This window comes from Vespa crabro, chromosome 21 (assembly GCF_910589235.1).
Source record: "Vespa crabro chromosome 21, iyVesCrab1.2, whole genome shotgun sequence".
In the NCBI taxonomy this organism is placed as follows: Eukaryota; Metazoa; Arthropoda; class Insecta; order Hymenoptera; family Vespidae; genus Vespa; species Vespa crabro.
This window is the reverse complement of record NC_060975.1, coordinates 1457479-1475673: the sequence shown is the minus strand read 5'-3', so window position 1 is coordinate 1475673 and position 18195 is coordinate 1457479. Positions and strand designations below refer to the sequence as shown.

Genomic DNA, 18195 nt, shown 5'->3' with positions numbered 1-18195 from the left:
AGAACACAATTCTTTCTATATTTTTATTCTTTATAATTTTATGCTATATAATTGTGTGATTGTGTGAATCCATTTTTGTTTGTTTTCAATTTATATCAATTATATTTTATTTCTAAGCAAAGAAAAGAAGTACATCAATTTAGAGAAAAGAAATGTCATGCTCCCTTTAATTAAATTCTCAATCTTTTCATTTACTTTTTTTTATTATGCGAATGACGTTAGTGATATTGTTAATATGCGATATGAAATTTTCGGTTAATTCATATATGAACTTTGATAGTTCTTATTTCACTCGTTGCCATAATAATATACTATCATAACCTAATTCTGCTCTTTATTAGATATTATAATATATCTAATAAAAAAGAAATTAATTTTTAATTAAAAAAGAATGGAAGGTATGATATTAAGATGTTATTTATTTTATTAATTATTTAGCATTAATAATGTTTGAATTAATTGTTAATATTATTCTCCTTCAAAGATTTTCAGTATGTAATTAAAAAACAAGAACGCCAAAAAATATGTTTTGGTTCTGGATGTCCACATGATATGTCTAAAAGAGACACGACTTCTTTTATGAGATATTATATAAAAGATAATTATGAAAACATTACTCCTAATACATATAACGTTATGGATTCATTTCTGGCCACTAAAAATAAAGCATGTTTATAATTATTACAGTTTAATGTATTATTAATTTTTTTACTTTGTTTGAAGAAATAATATGTATTTTCTTTCGATTATAGCCATGTTTACATAGTATTAGTAAGAAAGGATATGGTGGCATTACTAGAACGATACATACAATTAAACATGATGAAGATTTTCCATCTCCAGCAGATTATAATATCGTTAGTAGTTTCAAGCCTACCAAAGAATCAAGATTTCCTTTTGCAACTTCTGCTAAAAGGACTACGTTTATTCCTAATGTGAATCCTGGGTAATCTATTTAATTAGAAAAAAATGAATAAATAATTCATGCACATTACATTTTAAATTATCATAGACCAGGAACATATACACCAATAGAAAAAAAAGAAATTGCATTTGAACATAGTTTTGGTGGTAGAGTTAAGATGAGACTTGGAGTACAATTTAAATGTTGTAGTAATAATACAGATGTGTGTAAAATTTGTGGACAAAAACCCGTAGGGGATTATTGGCATTGCAACAATAAAATTTTCTTGTGTAGACCATGCATGACCGATGAATTCCAAAAACAAACAAAGTATAAAAGGGAAGAATTAAATCGTTTTTCTGTAAGTATTTTACTTATTCCGATATGGATTATTTCATATTATAAGCATCTTTATTTTAGAGAATACGTGATTGTTCAGACATTCATCAGCATGAGGGTACTGATGCTAACATTTGGTTAATGCATCCTAAGCTGTTGAAACAAAGACTAGTTAAGGAAACATATTTGACTTCTTATTTAAAAAATTAAATTCAATATTTTATCAAATGCTGCATCTTTGTACTTGTATGCCTTTTTCAATAGACAAAAAGCATTGTAAGTAGACTTATTTTATTTCACTTTTAAATAAACTTTATATAATGTAATCCATAATCTATGATCTTTAATCTAATTTATAGCTTATAATGTATAATAAATTTCATATAATATAATCATCAATTTATACATTATGCGATCTTATTTACACAAAGATGATATAAAAATATTGATATATAAGTATAATACTTATAATAAATACTTCAAATAATATAATAGATATATTTCCAATGATAGAATATGGATAGTATTTAACATTTTTGTTTGATATTATCATTACGTATACACGGTAATCAGTCGATAGAGAAAGGACGTTCTTGACAATTTTTAAATGTCATCTTATACCTACTCTTACATGTTCATATTTGGCAAGTATTCGAGATTAGTAATAGCGTAATTGTATTACTATAATAGTGCACGTTCACACCTGTACTTTTTTGTTACAAAGAAAGTATTACAAAGTAGTAAATTGAAAATGCAATATTTTTTAAGAAATTTAAAATTCGCGATCAACATTAATGAATACTTTGATGTCCTTGTACATCTATACAATTTTAACTGCTTGATGATAAATCTGATGTATCAGTTGTTTGCTTTCTTGGTAATATTTTCGAACTATCTTCCATAGGGTTTCCACCGTCTGGTGCTTGTCTTGATGCAGCGATAACAGATATATCAGATGAATTATAATAACTATTTTCATCTATTTCCATTTCACTTTGTCTCATTGATGATTTACTGAGAGAGATAGTAGTTGTTGATTCTGTACTATTACTTGCCATTAAATCATTATTAGTAGGATTATGAATAACGGTTACATGGATATTACCATCAACATTTTCTGAAATACCAGAAGGTGTAAGTCTAAAAATTTCTGTATTTCCAACAGATTCTGATATTTTCTCTTTATCTTTTTCATTGATATTTTTATTTGGAGATAACGCTATTGTTTCTATTTTATCTTGCGTATCATTTAATCCATTATTTATGGCAGTGCCAAAACTTTTAGAATATCGAGTATCTAATTGTTCTATCGCTTGTGTCTCTGGTGATACACTGTTCGATACTTGAAGATCTGGTACTAAATGCTGATATAAAAGTGGATTGAAAATGTTATCTAAATCCATATGGCGAACGTTAGAAGTAATGAGCAGATTTGTTAACTCGTCGTCATTTTTCAATGTATCATTATTTTCTTCTGCAACTAACTCTTCTCGTATAACTGTTGATATTTTATTGTAGGATGTAAGTGAAGATTTGTTAAGAGTTGCAGTTACATTTGTTGGAGCAACAGTATTATCGGTCATCCAATTTGATAGAGTTTCTGTACTTTGATCCCTGTTTTCTATTTGCATAGATGTTGGTTTCTTAATAAGTTCCAGTTTATTCTTTTTGTTATTATTTTGTGCATTATCTTTATGAACGGTTGTTAATAAATCAATTACATTTTTTCTCATTGATGAACCAGCTGTTATGTAAGGTTTCACTGGATGTTCTAAGGAAAGTTTATCAAGTAAATGATTTATATGTACTTTTGTTCCTCTTAAAGGATAAGCCTCATTATTGTACGATGCATTATCATTTTGTATATGATATTCTCGTTGATAATGGTTACTCAATAAATTAGAATTGGACTGTGAAGCAAAATTCAAAGTAGGTCTGACATTGGATAAATTTACATTTGTTATCAAATTATCATTCATGCGTTCAGGCAATTGTTTATATTCATTATTTATATGCATGTGTATATTATGATTACTTGGTGCATTTTGCCATGTATCATGTGTACCTGATATATGAGCCATAGGAAGTATAGAATCTGTATTTCTATTATCAATATTTTCATTATCACTATGTATTTCATTCAAGTCAAAGTCATTATCAAAATAATCTTCAAAAGCAGTGTTTGTTACATCATGTAAACGCGACTGCAGACGTTTCGTTATTTCGTCTAACTCTGCCAATTTTTGCCTATGAAAAATAATCAATTTAAGTATTATTTATATTTATAAATACTTTTATTATTATTCATATTTTTTAATTTTATATATACACAGTATTTCCTTCAACTCGCAATGTTGAATTATCTCGCGAAGGATTGAACCTGTCAGGAAAATGTTTTTACAAATGTTTGGTATGAAGATAAAGGAAATACCCCGTGTATATATATATATATATATATATATATATATATATATATATATATATATATTGTTTGCAACTTACTTTAAAGATGAAGAAAGAAAAGACATAGACATATCTTCAAAACTTTGAGTAATATCTATCGTAGGATGACTACCACATTCAGTAAAACTGCCCATTGTATTATATGTAGTTGTTAATGGAGGTTGTTGGGTATTATTCGACTCTATGTTATTTAAAAATACATTATGATTGCATAATGAAGATTCGTTTGATCGTGATGAATCACATAACGGTATTTGTGTAGTACTTGTTGACGTAGATGATTTTACAAAACCTGACATATTATCCAAAGGAGTTATTCCTACCTAAAATTTAATTATGCAATAAATGTAGGAAAAACTTTGAGATCTTTATGCATACACATATGTATAACACTTTATGCATAACACATGTAAAATTAAAACAAAATATGTACCTTGATTTGACCATTACATTTTCCTGTAAAATCCATGATATGAAACCATCCTGACACAGATGGAAAACCAGTAGTTAATACAGATACATCAATAGCAGAAAATCCAATCACTATATCTCTTTCCATGTCAATATCTGTACTTATATCTGTATTAAATAAACGCCAAACTTTTAAAATCAAGCGTTTTTCATCCTGAAAGGAATAATGAAATAAATTTCAATATAATTTATTATTCAAGCTAAGTATAAAATACATACGTGTGTTAGTAATTCTGTCGATATTTTTGTATCACATTTCCATTCCCATCTTGGATTACAACTATGCGGATAAACATTTGTTATCATGTACGACTGTAATTGATTCATAGAATCAGCCTGAGTTGTTTGAAAAGTCACATAAGTAGTTGGTTCTATACTCTCATTAAGTTTCTCTACTTTTGGTAAATGTAATGCACATTCAATCTCTATAAGTGCTCTAAAAAAGCTCTCATCACTGCTTAAAATGGTGGTTTTGCTTTCTAAATTTTGTACATGAGTTGCTGGATAATAATAAGTGTTATTGTAAGTACCACTTGGTCCTTGTTTTATTGGTTCATCAAATTCAGCTCCAACACCGACACTTCTGTACATTTCTGTAGGTAAATAAAGATTGTTCCCAGGACTATCGCTATTACTATCATCGGATATACTGTTGCAACGTAAAGAGTTTATACATGACTGTACTTCAATATCTGTCTGTTTTTTTCTATCGATTTCTTGTTCAGTTTGGGCTGCTTGATTCATAGTTTTCGTAACATTTAATGCATGCGCTAATCGATCTACTAACGTATGTAAAACTAATCGCTCTGAATTTAAAACACCATCCTGTGGTAAGTTACTAGATGCAGACTTTGATTCTTTAAGAGTCGATATATCTGTTTGACTTTCTTGAGTTTTAAAATTGATTGTGTTAGAATTATTTCCAACGTCATCTATATGATGCATATAATTATCTTTATATTGAGATATCTCACTATTTAACTGCATATTAAGATCAGCAGTTCTCATTATTTCACTTGTGTTGTCTGTTTGTTTTCTGTGATCATTATAATTATATGAATAATCACGTATTGCCTGTGGCACTACAGTCTGACATCTAAGACCTCGTGACATTTCTAAAAGTGCTATTTGTTCAGCAGTTCCAAGTGCAACTAATGCAAGTAATTGTCCACATGATTGACTAGTAACTGGATTATTGATTGATACCCATTCATCTACGCTTATTATAGGATACTGGAAAGATAGTTATACAATTTCAATGTTTTTCTTACAATATCATTTTGAAAATGTGATAATTTGACATATAATACATAACAACACATACTTTAGATGATAATAAATGTGGTAATACAATTGGATCCCTATAAGCAATGTATAATTGATGCACAGGTAATTTTGCGATTCCCAACAAATTATTCATTCCTACAGAATTTTTATAATATACTTCTACAATTATATAATTATCTTTAATTCGTTCTAGTAATGCATTGCCATAAATTAAAGGTACTAACTGCAAAAAAAAAAACAGAATGTATAAATGATGTAATAAAGAAGAACTTTGAATATGAAAAGAATTTTGTATAAAATATATGTAAGAACATACTTGGCAAAAATGATAATATGGGTTTCGTGTGTTACTGCATAATTGACTTGTACCTTTGTCTTGCAACCAGAATGCTCTACATATTAAGAATGTATTTAATTCCAACAAATCTTTAGCTTCCGCTATATATATTAATCCATGAAGCAAAATCTGCAAATTTTAATATGAAATTATACATGGAACAACATTGAAAATAAAAAGTTTATGAAAATTTTTTACATTATTATGATTCTTATTATCCGGTTCTGTTATATCTACTTTTCTATCATCAATGTTTTGGTTTGTATGTTCTGATCCATCCTTTTTAGTAACCATGTTATTGGTATTATCCATGTGTAAACATTCTATTCTTTTCGTTGAAGAAGATGAAACACTATTACTTGTTTTGGATTGTGTTCCCGTTGCAGTTTTACATCTATCAATATCCGTATTTAATAAAGATCTCACGTTTAATACAGGAATATTTTCCTTTCCAGACATTACAGCTTCTGTTTAAAAATGTTCAAATATAACAAAAATGTATATTTCAATATCATATTTATTTTTCTTCAAACTTACCTATGTATTGTTTTCCAAAGTGGACTGAATCACATCCTAATTCTGTAGTAACTTTTAACTCTCCTATTTTAATGCCTTTGTTAATTACAGCTAATCTCTGCGACAAACTCAAATTTTCTGTTTTTACAATGTCACTAATATACATCATACCAGAACCTAATTCAGTTGGTGATTTCTGATTAAGATGTCGTGACAAAATTTTAAAACATAATGGAAAATCTTGATGTATATTAAATTTAGGTATGTTATATATCCTTTCATGATCAAAATGAATTACTATAAAAAAGATATGTTGAAATTATATTAACAATTAGTATAAGCTATTGGTGAATGAATACTATAACAATATTATTACCTTGTCCTGATTTACGCTTAGAAGATATTCTTACTGATTTATCATCTCTCAATAGTTTATGATTTGCTTGTGTAGGGGGCTTAAAAGTAGTATTATATTGTACAAAATATGTTACAGATAATAGTGTATTATCATTACCTATAAAATATTTAATGTATACTTTAATTTTAAATATAATTTTTGATAACATACAATATTAAATTCACTTACGTGATACACAAGATGATTTAACACGACGATAGCCTGCAGGATTTAATACAAATGAGTCAATAAAAATTCGTATACTATCTATATGATCCAATGGAGACATTTCTAAAAAATGATAATAAAATAATTATTTTTATATAAAACTCACAATGATCTATTGATAGTACTTAACGAAATAATAAATTCAATGTATACCATTTTGTTTATCCTGAGGTAAACACTTTGTCAATGATTCTACTATCATTGAATTAGACGTATTTAGAGATGTTTTATTATCAGTAATTGGTGCATTATTAGACTGAGAAGAAGCAATAGCTTCTGACGCTAAGTCAATTAAACTAGGTGTCGGTGATGTTGATCTTAAAGTATTTAGTGCTTTACGTTCGTCGGATACACTCATTTCTTTGCCTAAAAAATATTCATATAATTTTGCTTCTTTTTCAACAGGAACATCATTAAGAAAACTATTACTCAGACCAGTGTCACTTAATGCCAGAGGATCTTCATCATAAGTTTCTTTTAATATAGCCCCTCTAAGTTTTTGTGCTCTAGCAACAACTTGGGCAACGAGTTTATCAGTCACTGCCGCATTACAATTGTGCAAAGGTTCTTGGAACTTGGCCCTTTTAGTTTTTAAAATAGATCTATAAATGTCTTTTGAATCTATTTCTACAGGTGCATTTGATCTATCTTCATTAGTATTACCAAATCTTTCGCTTAATGAAATATCATGAATTCTTAATTCTTTGCAATGTGAATTTGTATCAGGAGGAGAAAGCAATATCTTGTTCTTAGTTTGTTTTTTTTGAAGTTTATGTACTTTTAAATGCATAGTTGTAGCTTTTGATGCATTTAAATTAAATTTTATTCCGACATGCACTTCTCCTATTTGACTTCTATTTTTATCTAATATTGGAAAATATTTAAAAAAAGGTTTCTGTTCAAAAATATCTAGTAATTCATTGACTTCAGATGTTCCTATGATTTGATTTACCTCTTCATCAATTACAACTAATTCTATAGTTTCACAATTTTTAATATATTCCTTAAATAGATTGCTATTCGTTCTGATACTATATATTTGAGCTGTATCTTGACTAGGCCTTATTGTATTTGTTCTAATGTCAATAGGTCTAAAAAAAAAAATAAAAGTTTAATGATACAGTGATTAGATGAGCTTGACATTTTGTTGAAAAATTTGTCATTGCAAAATAAGGAGCAATCATCTCTTATCCAATGTATTATAATTAATGATTTACCTGAATTTAGCATTATCCTGTTCACCCCACCAAGAAGCAAACACTGTGATATTTTCAGGATTATTTTTATACCAAAGAACTTCGTCTATAATCAGCCATAAATAACCGTGAATTTTGCCTTCGACCATAGGTGGTAATGACCTACACGGTTTCACCTTCGAATCCATTTGATTTTTACTATATAATGCATAACTAACTCACTTGAGCCTGAGAATTTTAGGTTAATTTAAACGATTTCATCAAATTGTACAAAACGTTGTGATGCAATGAAACGGTTAAAAAATATTAATTAAATCTCAGCTGTGTGTTAAACTTTATTATTCAGTTATAACTGCTTCACATTTTCTCGGATCACTAGTTCTTTATAAATTTTTATGCAATATTCAATCGTCGTGGTAGACGCATTTAAATGCGAAATTGGTTGACACAATGCATACTTTATAGGAATACGAAGGAATATCAGTACTATTCTAGCATTATAAATATCGCATAAATTCAGAAAGAAAATAGTGGATTACTGAAAAGTATAATGGCGATATTTAGGCGAGTTTCGTTCGTCTCCACATTATTTTTTGCGAATTACTCTAACGAATTCTTTTGAACCAATCGGTATAATAGAATTACACTCTCCATGCACTTTCTTTCTGCAGAGAACTGTTTTATCAACGAACACTCAATGGTTTTTTTATTACCAACAGCTATTCGTAAAACTTTGAAATTGGTGGATAATTTCAAATTGAAATCGATCAATTCAGTGATATATTTGTATTAAAATACATGATCTAAAGCAATCCATCTAACGAGTAATATTAATTCCCAGAGAAAATGAAGTGGGAATATATTAATAATAATAATATATTGTTTGAATAATTATAAATAGTGAAATCATATGTAATAATCAATTTACGTTCGGTCAGAAAATTGATGATTAATCATTTCCTATACTTAGAAAATTTGGTAATTAATAAATGCTTTCAATAGCAAGTATTCGGATATCAATTTTATCTACATGGGATATACATATGTACACAATCTATATGTATCTTTGGCGTTTTCTCTTCTCTATAGTCGATGATAATATTAGCTCTCGTTCATGTATTATTAACTGTAGTAATTGCTAAGGGTAAAAGTCAAAAGCTCATAGATCATTATATATCGTAGGATTATTATATAGGATTAGCTCGCGGTAAATAAGTTAATGACAAATTTATATCTATTCGAAGCGACGAACGAACATACATACGTACGCGCATAATTAGCTTGCTTGCTTATGCAGCATCATTTTATTTATCTACACATTTATCTCGAATATGTCATTTAAAGCTATTTAACATGACACATCTCGTTAGGCTCGACAAATTTTAACGTACCGAGAGAAATTTTATATTGTATAAATATAGTCTTACGAATTATCCAAAAAGGATCAGCGAATAATTTTAACGCGATACTTTTAGTATATTACAAATCGTAATTTTATCCAACTACCTATTATTTACTATATTTGCCGTTCCACTGCGTTAATTATAAATATTTACTTTACAATGAATTATTTTACAAGTAACACGCACGCAAGTCATGTTTATTAAAGTTAAATCCTATTTTCGTTTCTTTTTTCTTTTGTACGATCTTTCTTTTATATTTTGATGCATCATAATATTTTTTAAACTTTAAAAAAATATCATATTATACGTACGTACATGCGTTAATAAATTATCGAGTAAGTTATCGAGATCAAAGTATAATCGATCTGTATACTGTTATTAAGTTCTCCAATTAAAAACAATTTCAGTCCGATCTGATTGCCGACAAAGATATAAGTTGATACTGGAAATTTCGATAAAAATTCAATGCATTCTAATTTCATTTATTTATTTATTTATTTATTTTTTCGTTTTTTTTTCCACTTTTGTTTCCTCTCCATCTCGAACTGTATCCATATCGGTTGCACTTGCTCGCGTTTATTGACGCACATACGCAATATATACAAGCTATATATGTATGATCTGCCGGAATCGGCTTTGTGAACGAACACTGAAATATATCGTAGCTTTTGTAGCTTTGATTCCGGTCATTGATGAGAAAGAGGGTCAGTGGAACACGCTTGTTGTATTTTCAGATTCTTGAAAAAAAAAAAAAAAAAGAAGAAAAAAAGAAATCTATTATATTCCTATTTTCTATCATTCGAATTAATTTATAGATTAATGTTTCTTAGAAACATTGCTTTGATCAATTGTCTCTCATGATGATCTTTTCGTGATTTTACAAAGATTTGAAAGATTCAACGAGGACAACAATTAATCATAATTATTAATCGATCTGATTGAATTACTCAGTTAGAAATTGTAATTAACGATTGAATTTATTCAATTGCTGTTAATGACTTTAGATGCCTATTCAGGCTTGGCAATTTGTTGAAAGGTGGGAATAAATATCCTACTCATTTAACCTTGCCCCCAAAGCTAAAGCTATTCAACGTTTCAATGTAATAGTGCTTTGGGAACTGTTCGCGAGTAGTAGTTATAACTCGTTATAACTTGTCCATCATTGAAAATGTATATACTTTGCGAGCATGTAACGTGGTTCGTTCATGTTCGAGGAAAATTTAATGTGAGCGACGTGTCCGTTGAAAAGTTGTGTGCCTCGCATGATCTCCTTTAACTTTGTAATCAGTAACGTATTACTTTCTGTGACATTGATGTACGAAACTCTATCAAAACACAAATACTCGATATGTTCTTTATCTTGCCTAATTGTTTACCCCTGGTTTTTTTTTTTTTCATTTCATTTCTTTCAGAACAAACCTCTCAAATGCTCTTTTGATATAGCTTTGTTCTTTTAATCGTACATCGAATAAAACGAAGTAGAATACGTACGGGGTAGAGAGATAGTGTGTACATAAGTAACGTACATATGTATATATATATATATATATATGTATGTATGTTCAATCTACATAAAACTGTGTTGTCTTTTACGCATCGACATTAGTCATTATTCTGGCTAATTGGAACGAAAGCATCGGTTTTCAGTTCAGGAGACATTTACCACGTTTCGGTTGCCATTTCAACGATAGAGCAGATCTCTCTACGTGATTAATATTTCCACGATTCCTCTGCATTATTGGATGATTTTTAAATCGGATCGTCCATATCAAAATGCGTACAAATTTTTGTTAGTCGTTATCAAACTTAATGAAATCATCGAGATATAACGATATTCATTCTCGAAAATTTGAATTTTAACGAGATGTCACCTTTTTGCGTAACCTAGAAATATTTGAATGAAAATAATTAGTATATACATAAATATATATTCATATATATTAAATGTAGCATTGCTTCTTCGTTCTATGATTTTACAGTGAACAAACAAATTTTTTTATTCGATCTTAAAAAAAAAAGATCGCAAACTTTAGTAATTCTTGTTGCTGTTAACTTTCTATGTCAGAGAGATCAGATTGCCCCTGAGGATTTTATCGTATCCACAGTTGATCCCAAAGGAAAGTAAGAATGTAAAATTCGTATCCATTGGTGCATAAGCTAACGCAGTATGCATGTGGAAGCTCGCGCACGCGAGAGGACCACAGCGTCCTGAAATTCTGTCGATTTCACTGTTCGCGTATCCGCGTGCTCGATCCATGCCGAGCATGCTTCCGGCTCGGATGTAAAATCGTGTAAATATAAATAATTCCACCACAGGACGGATACCGAATGGGTGGGTTTCTCGTTCGTCGTACGCCAGTGAAATTCATCGTTCCATCGCACGCGTAGTTGAAAATATTTTCCTCGTAGCGTGTTAACCCGATTCGTTCTATCTACGTTTCCTATAAAGCGAGTTGAAAGATAAAGTGAATGAAAGAAAAAGAGAGAAAGAGAGGAGTGGGGGGGGGGTAGAAAGAGAGTCAATTTGTCACATTTTTGCATTCAAATTTTTGTATCAAATATATCTTTGATTTTTCATTTTCATCGAACATAGAATATTCAGCAAAATCTATATTATTACGAATAATTAATCAATAAGAGAATACCTTATGTTAATTACTTTCCAACGGAAATTTGGATTTTTATTTTGAAAAAAATAAAAAAAAAAAAAAAGAAGAAGAAAGAACTTACTTACTTGTTTGCAAGCTAATTCGAGAATAAACAGTCATCGTACTTGTTACGGCCAGCCAGAACTTTTTCTCCCATATGACTTGTAACTTTTATGAAAGGGATTTAAAGTTTCCCGCGTTCGCGTAATGGCCGTACAAACGGGAAATACGAAAGTATAGCAGTAAAGTGGCCGGTAACCGGTAAATACGCGACGGACTCTGTACTACTGTTTACTTCTCAATGTTTGGAAACTCTCTTTTAGTATGTAATTTCTTTTTTTTTTTCCCCTCTTTCTCCTCTTTTTCTTCTTCTTCTTCTTCTTCCTCTTCTTCTTCCTTTTTTCAACTGCACAAAGCAAGAGGATTTTCCAATTAAATTACGTTTACATATATGATGAAATATGGAGAAGCGTTTCGATCATTTTTTTTTTCTTTTTCCCGAGAGAGAGAGAGAAAATGAAAGAGAAAGAGAGAGAGAGAGAGAGAGAGAGGGAAAGAGTAGATATTCTTTAAATAAATATATGATACACATACGATTGGTCTGTTCAAAGAAACTACGTAGAAGTAAGGAAGAAGGTACGTTATCATTGTCGACCAGAACACTTTTAAAACTAGCTTCGTTTTTATTGTATATCTTGACCGAACGAAAAGCTCGACCAGAGGGGAAGGGGGGGGGGAAGAGAGCGAAAGAGAGAGACTCTAGTGGAAACGGAAAATCTCCTTGAAAGGATTTGCAAGAAGAAGGTCCTACTACTAGCAGGGCCAAGGACCTACTGGAATCGATCGAGAAGGACGGAGAATGGAATAAGAAAGTCGAGTTAATAGATTGCGAGATGCAAAGCGTACTTACTTACGTCCTATCTTATTTCGGTGAAATAGTTAAGCAAATATCTCGCTATTTTCTCCTGTTTCATGAAATCCATTGTTATTCGAGCTGCATTATTTAAACATTTCAAAAGGTTTCCATCGAATTTTCCTTTCTATTAGATCGTCGTAATAACATTAACACAGATTCCTACTCTTTTGCAATGTATTATTTACCTCTAAAGAATCCTTTATTTTCTAATGAACGTGCATATATTTTCTTCTGAGATATATGTATGTCAGAACAGATTGTTTCCTATTTTAAACGATTCTAATTTCGATCGTTATTGCTCCTAAGGAAAAGTAAGGAAAATAAGTGAGGTTAGGTTCGTTTGTAGAAGATAGGAAAAGCTAAAAGAGAGAGAGAGAGAGAGAGAGAGAGAAAGAAAAAGAAAAAGAATGATCGTTATTCACCACGTGAGCGGCTTACTCGATGATAACTCCCCTTTTTAAACACAGCCGGTACTTAATAATTCTGTGCTTGTTAACGGATACGAGCTCGCACACCCAAACCCGCCCAACCCAGTCCAACGCCACTTTGTAATCTTAAATTCTTGCGGGTATTTTATTAACGCGAGTTGTTGCTACGACAGGGAGCAAAATGGCAAGCGCACGTGACTTCGGACGAGCTCTCTCTCTTTCTCTTTCTCTCTCTTTGTCTCTCTCTCTATCCATCTCTCTCTCTCTCTCTCTCTCTTTGTTTCGCTCTCTCTTTACTCTCTCTATCTTTCTCTCGCTTTCTCTTCTCTCTCTTTCTCTCTCTTTGCTTTACTATTCAAGTCGTTGTCACGTTATCCAAACTACCTACAAAATTTGTCGAATGCATAGAAACCTTCTCTCTCTCTCTCTCTTTCTCTCTTTCTATAAGAAACACTTGCATGAAATATTATCTATAAACGATATAAATTCGATAACGATACCACTTACTATAAGAATGTAATGATTTTAATTTGATCCTTTATCTATCGATGTTCCTAAGATTGGAATTCGCCATGCATTTAAATTCACTTTCTTTCCGATGATTTATATATTTCCTTATTATATGCACATAATTTTTTTTTTCTTCGATTAATAAATTCCGATAAATTATCTTTATTTTAGGCGCCATAATCAAAAGGTGGAATTTCATACGCGCAGGATGAGAATCTCTTTTTTACTAAACTCAATCTTGCCAACTTGTGAGAGAATTTGTGTCGTCCTATTTTTTAATTACGAGTAATTAGCATATTTTTTTTTTACGGAGCATATCCTTTTCCAGTATATCAATTGATTTTCAAGAAACGTATTTTTTAAAATACATTATTTATTAATCGTGACTACGGTATTAAAAATGGAATATTAACGAAAATAGAAGTGGCGATCGTATATTGTTTTTTTTCTTTTTTTCATAATTTTTAGCATTATTTCTCTATAGATTTACCTTTTCCTTCCTAATTATTTAATTGTACAATATTTGTGATGCATTCCGATGATTTCTACACTCAGATAACGTATTTATAAAAATTTTATATTTTCGATTATTAGATCGAGAAATTACGTTTATTAAAGACGACGTTAATTAAGATGGCGTAAAATATGTGCAGGATGAGAATCTTTTTACCACCGAAGTCAATGTTACTAACTCGTGACAGAATCTGCATCGTTCATCTTTTAATTACAGGTAATTAGAATTTATATTTTAAAATATATTTTCTTTCGATATATCAATCGATTCTTAAAAGTGTGCTTTCTATGGTGTATTATTCGTAAATCGTGACAACGGGACTGAAAAAGAAATATTAATGAAAATAAAAATGGTGAACGTATATACCGTCTTTTCTTTCTTTCGTACTTTTTGGAATTATTTTTCCATATATCTTATTTTTTTCTTTTGATTATTTGATTCTAGTGTATTTGTGATGTATTCCGACGATTCGCATAATTTTATATCGTATTTATAACAATTTTATATTATCGATTATTAGATCGAAACATTTCGTATTAATTGACTAGCAACGTATTTGCGCATGCGCGACGCGAATTGTTTAATCGTCTTGCCGGTGAATATGACGCCATTTTGTGTTCGGTGATCACTAGTTAGACAGGGAAGCCGTATCGTCCTCATTAATTTCAGGTAATTAGTATATTTTTCTAATGTACACCGTCTTCCTGTATATCAATCGATTGCGGAAAACGCGATTTTCACGGTTGAATGTTCGTAAATTAGGGCATCGTCTCGTTTAAAAGATATTCGCGAAAATAAAATCTGCGTCTTGGCGTCATTTTGGAAGCTATTGCGTCATACCTTTTTCTCGAATTTTCTGCTTTTATTTCTACGATGTCGACATTTCCAATCGCATTTTAACGATGCTTTTGATAATAATTTATCATTTATTAATGGTCATTAATCGTATTTCGTATTGTATTCGATTTTTTCCACACACCTACATACGCACCATATCATCATATATATATATATATATATATATATATATATAAGCTTTAGATACTTTATACCCATTACGCATATATATATATACATATATACATATATATATATACGTATATACGTAGATCATGCGTAAATATATATATATACATATGTACATACGCACTATATATAAGTTTTTTTGCATATCCCTCTATATTCATTACGTATATACACTCACACAATGATTTTTATCCTCTAACAATCCATCTTACATTTTCCAGATTTCTAAGAATTTGACGAAATGAAAGACCCAGCATGAAATATTCCAGCTTTTTCTACGCATACTTCTCTTCGTCCTGCATATAGGTAAGTCTGTCTCTTTTTAAAGGCAAAGCGAATATTAATAGAGAAATAGAGAGAGAGAGAGAGAAAGAGAGAGAGAGAGAGAGCGAGCAAGAAAGTGTGTGTGTATAAGAGAGAGAGAGAGAGAGAAGTAGCATTTGACATATATACAATCATAGGACTATAGATTTCTAAGAAATCCCTCGGCCGAGCTCGCCACGAAAACAGTCGAGCGTTCAAGGGGACATTGACAAAGTTATTGTCCTTGTCAGTTTTATAGAATCTTTCGGCATATATGTATATACGTACGTAACTAAGAAAGCGTCGATTAATTTTCTTTCTAGCATTGTATTTTATTATAGAATATTTTAATATAAAATATTTTAATAATTTTATATTTATATATTTAATATTATAGGAAGTTTATTATTACACTGGAAAGCATAGAAATTTATATACTTTATACTGATACAGTTCGCCGCATACTTCGATATCTCTCGAAAAGCTTTATATATGTTACTTTAAATAATTTTATTTCAGACGTTAATTACTTATCATTAATACTTTTGAATAATATATCATTTACATTGGAAATAATGGCTGGTATATTCCAATGCTTAAAAATTTTTTTTTTTTTTTTTTTTTACGAAATCTTGAAATCAATTTTTTTATTCATTCGATCGATCACAAAATAACATTTGACATAACTTCTATATATAAAAATGTTTCAAACTGCTCTATTTCATAGATGGATGAAAAACAACAGATAAATCTCTTTCGAAAGGGACAACTAAATATATGTGTGCATTAGTTGTGCGGAGGCTGGTGAGGATGGGGATTACAAAGCGTTGTTCATTAAATATAGCCACGAAACAATAGTCGTCCATCGTGTCATCGTCGTTTCATCGACAAGAGGAAATTTGTGTGTCGTCTCTATGGCTCATATATTTCTCGGACGTATTACCGGTAGCTACCGTACGACAGGACGCATGTGTTATTCAATGATCACCTAAGCAATTAAGCTGGAGTAGGAACATTTCCGAGGGATGAGAAGTAGATTTATTCGGAGATAATACTCCTCTATTATTAAATAGAGAAGAACAATTAGTTATATTTTCAAAAGACTTTGCCGAAACTTAAAAATTTCCTATTGTAATATTAATTGAATTAAATTAACTATAAGTCTTACATTAATGCACGCGTTTAATGTTGCATAAGGTTTGACCTTATAACACATAAATTAGAATGAAAATTGGTCTTGTTTCAATAATCTGTTTAGATTCATGCGTTCTCATTAAAAGAGTAAAAGAGAATAAATTTGTCGTGAGTGTTGGGCAGTGGTGGTAAAAGTAGGGCGGGGTAGGAGGGTGGGAGGAGGTTAGGTAGGTGGCTGAGAGATAGATAGTCATATACATTACGGCTAATGGCCTCTGAACCGCGTCTTTGAAGTGGACCTCGGGCTCTCCCTTTCGTCGTGTGGTACCGAAATCAAAAGCCACCGGCCACGCGAGCCAACTCATAACCACTTAGGGCTCGGCGCTCTTTCGCAAAAGGGCGCCGCCTGATCTCCCTTCTCCCTTCTCTTCTCTTCTCTCTCTTTCTCTCTCTCTCTCTCTATCTATCTCTCTCTTTCTCTTTCTGCGATGTATTTCCTGCGATGTAGCCGTCGTACTCTCAACTTTCCCAGAACACGTGTGGTCGAGGTATGCAAACCCGCTTTTCGAGTCTCTCTTTTGCTCATCGTCGTCGGTAGTCAAACTCGAAACGTAACTCAGCGGCATTAGCAAGTCTCCTCGCGCATTAATGTCTCCCGTAAATTTGAATTTTCGCGCGCAAACTTAGCTCGTGAACGATTTCAGTGTATTTTTTTTTTCGACGATACGAAAGATTTTTCCTTTTATACGATCGTTTCTAATTGTTTCTAATTATGTTCCCATATTAAAAGGTATGGTTTACTTGGAAGGTAGAAGTATACGTTCCCTAGTGCGTTGGTAAATGCCTTTCGCTGAAGCCCAATAAGATGGGGAAAGGGTGATTTGTGAGCGGAAAAAGTGGCGCGTTGCTTTTTTATCAGAGAGTTCAAAATAAAAATGAGCTACGTGATGTGGAAAGGAAAATAGAAGAACGTGGAATGGGAATTGAGACTTTATTTAATTATTTTATTATCCCATCAAAATGTTTTTTTGTATTTGATTCTCATGAGAAAAGCTCTGAGATGTCGTTCTTTGTACTTTGTACAAGATTCTTTCGATAAAAGAAAAGCAGGAGAGAGAAAGAGGCGGGGGGGGGGGAGATAAAGAAAAAAAAAATTAAATTTATTCCTATTGAGA

At 30.9% G+C, this 18195-nt stretch overlaps 3 protein-coding genes across 8 annotated transcripts in view; 2 read left to right on the top strand and 1 right to left on the bottom strand.

Moving 5' to 3' along the window:
- The first annotated feature begins 143 nt into the window (after positions 1-143).
- LOC124431325 lies at positions 144-1576 on the top strand. Its single transcript, XM_046979095.1, has 5 exons — positions 144-398; positions 485-666; positions 753-946; positions 1013-1265; positions 1325-1576. Exons 1-5 carry the CDS (start codon positions 392-394, stop codon positions 1451-1453), a joined length of 765 nt encoding a protein of 254 aa, XP_046835051.1. The 5' UTR covers positions 144-391; the 3' UTR covers positions 1454-1576.
- Positions 1577-1718: 142 nt separating this feature from the next.
- On the bottom strand, positions 1719-8920 carry LOC124431323 (C2 domain-containing protein 3-like). Of its 3 annotated transcripts, XM_046979082.1 has the most exons (13): positions 8160-8920; positions 7378-8033; positions 7096-7308; positions 6904-7005; positions 6694-6831; positions 6339-6614; positions 6000-6268; positions 5781-5930; positions 5502-5687; positions 4397-5410; positions 4140-4331; positions 3746-4029; positions 1719-3490 (listed from the first exon to the last, which is right to left on the bottom strand). In XM_046979082.1, exons 1-13 carry the CDS (start codon positions 8324-8326, stop codon positions 2074-2076), a joined length of 5064 nt encoding a protein of 1687 aa, XP_046835038.1. In that variant the 5' UTR covers positions 8327-8920; the 3' UTR covers positions 1719-2073. The 3 variants fall into 3 exon arrangements, with proteins under 3 accessions (XP_046835038.1, XP_046835037.1, XP_046835039.1); XM_046979081.1 differs by having other exon boundaries at positions 7096-8033; XM_046979083.1 differs by lacking the exon at positions 8160-8920 and having other exon boundaries at positions 7096-7806; positions 7895-8019.
- Positions 8921-14749: 5829 nt separating this feature from the next.
- Positions 14750-18195, top strand: part of LOC124431324 (lachesin-like) — a 136612-nt gene continuing 133166 nt past the window's right edge. For 3 of the 4 annotated variants that reach the window (XM_046979093.1, XM_046979084.1, XM_046979094.1), the window contains exons 1-2: positions 15164-15226; positions 15805-15889. The gene's annotated coding sequence lies outside the window, so the exon portion shown is untranslated. Of the gene's footprint in view, positions 14774-15163; positions 15227-15804; positions 15890-18195 lie in introns of those variants that run through there. The other variant, XM_046979086.1, reaches the window with a different exon arrangement.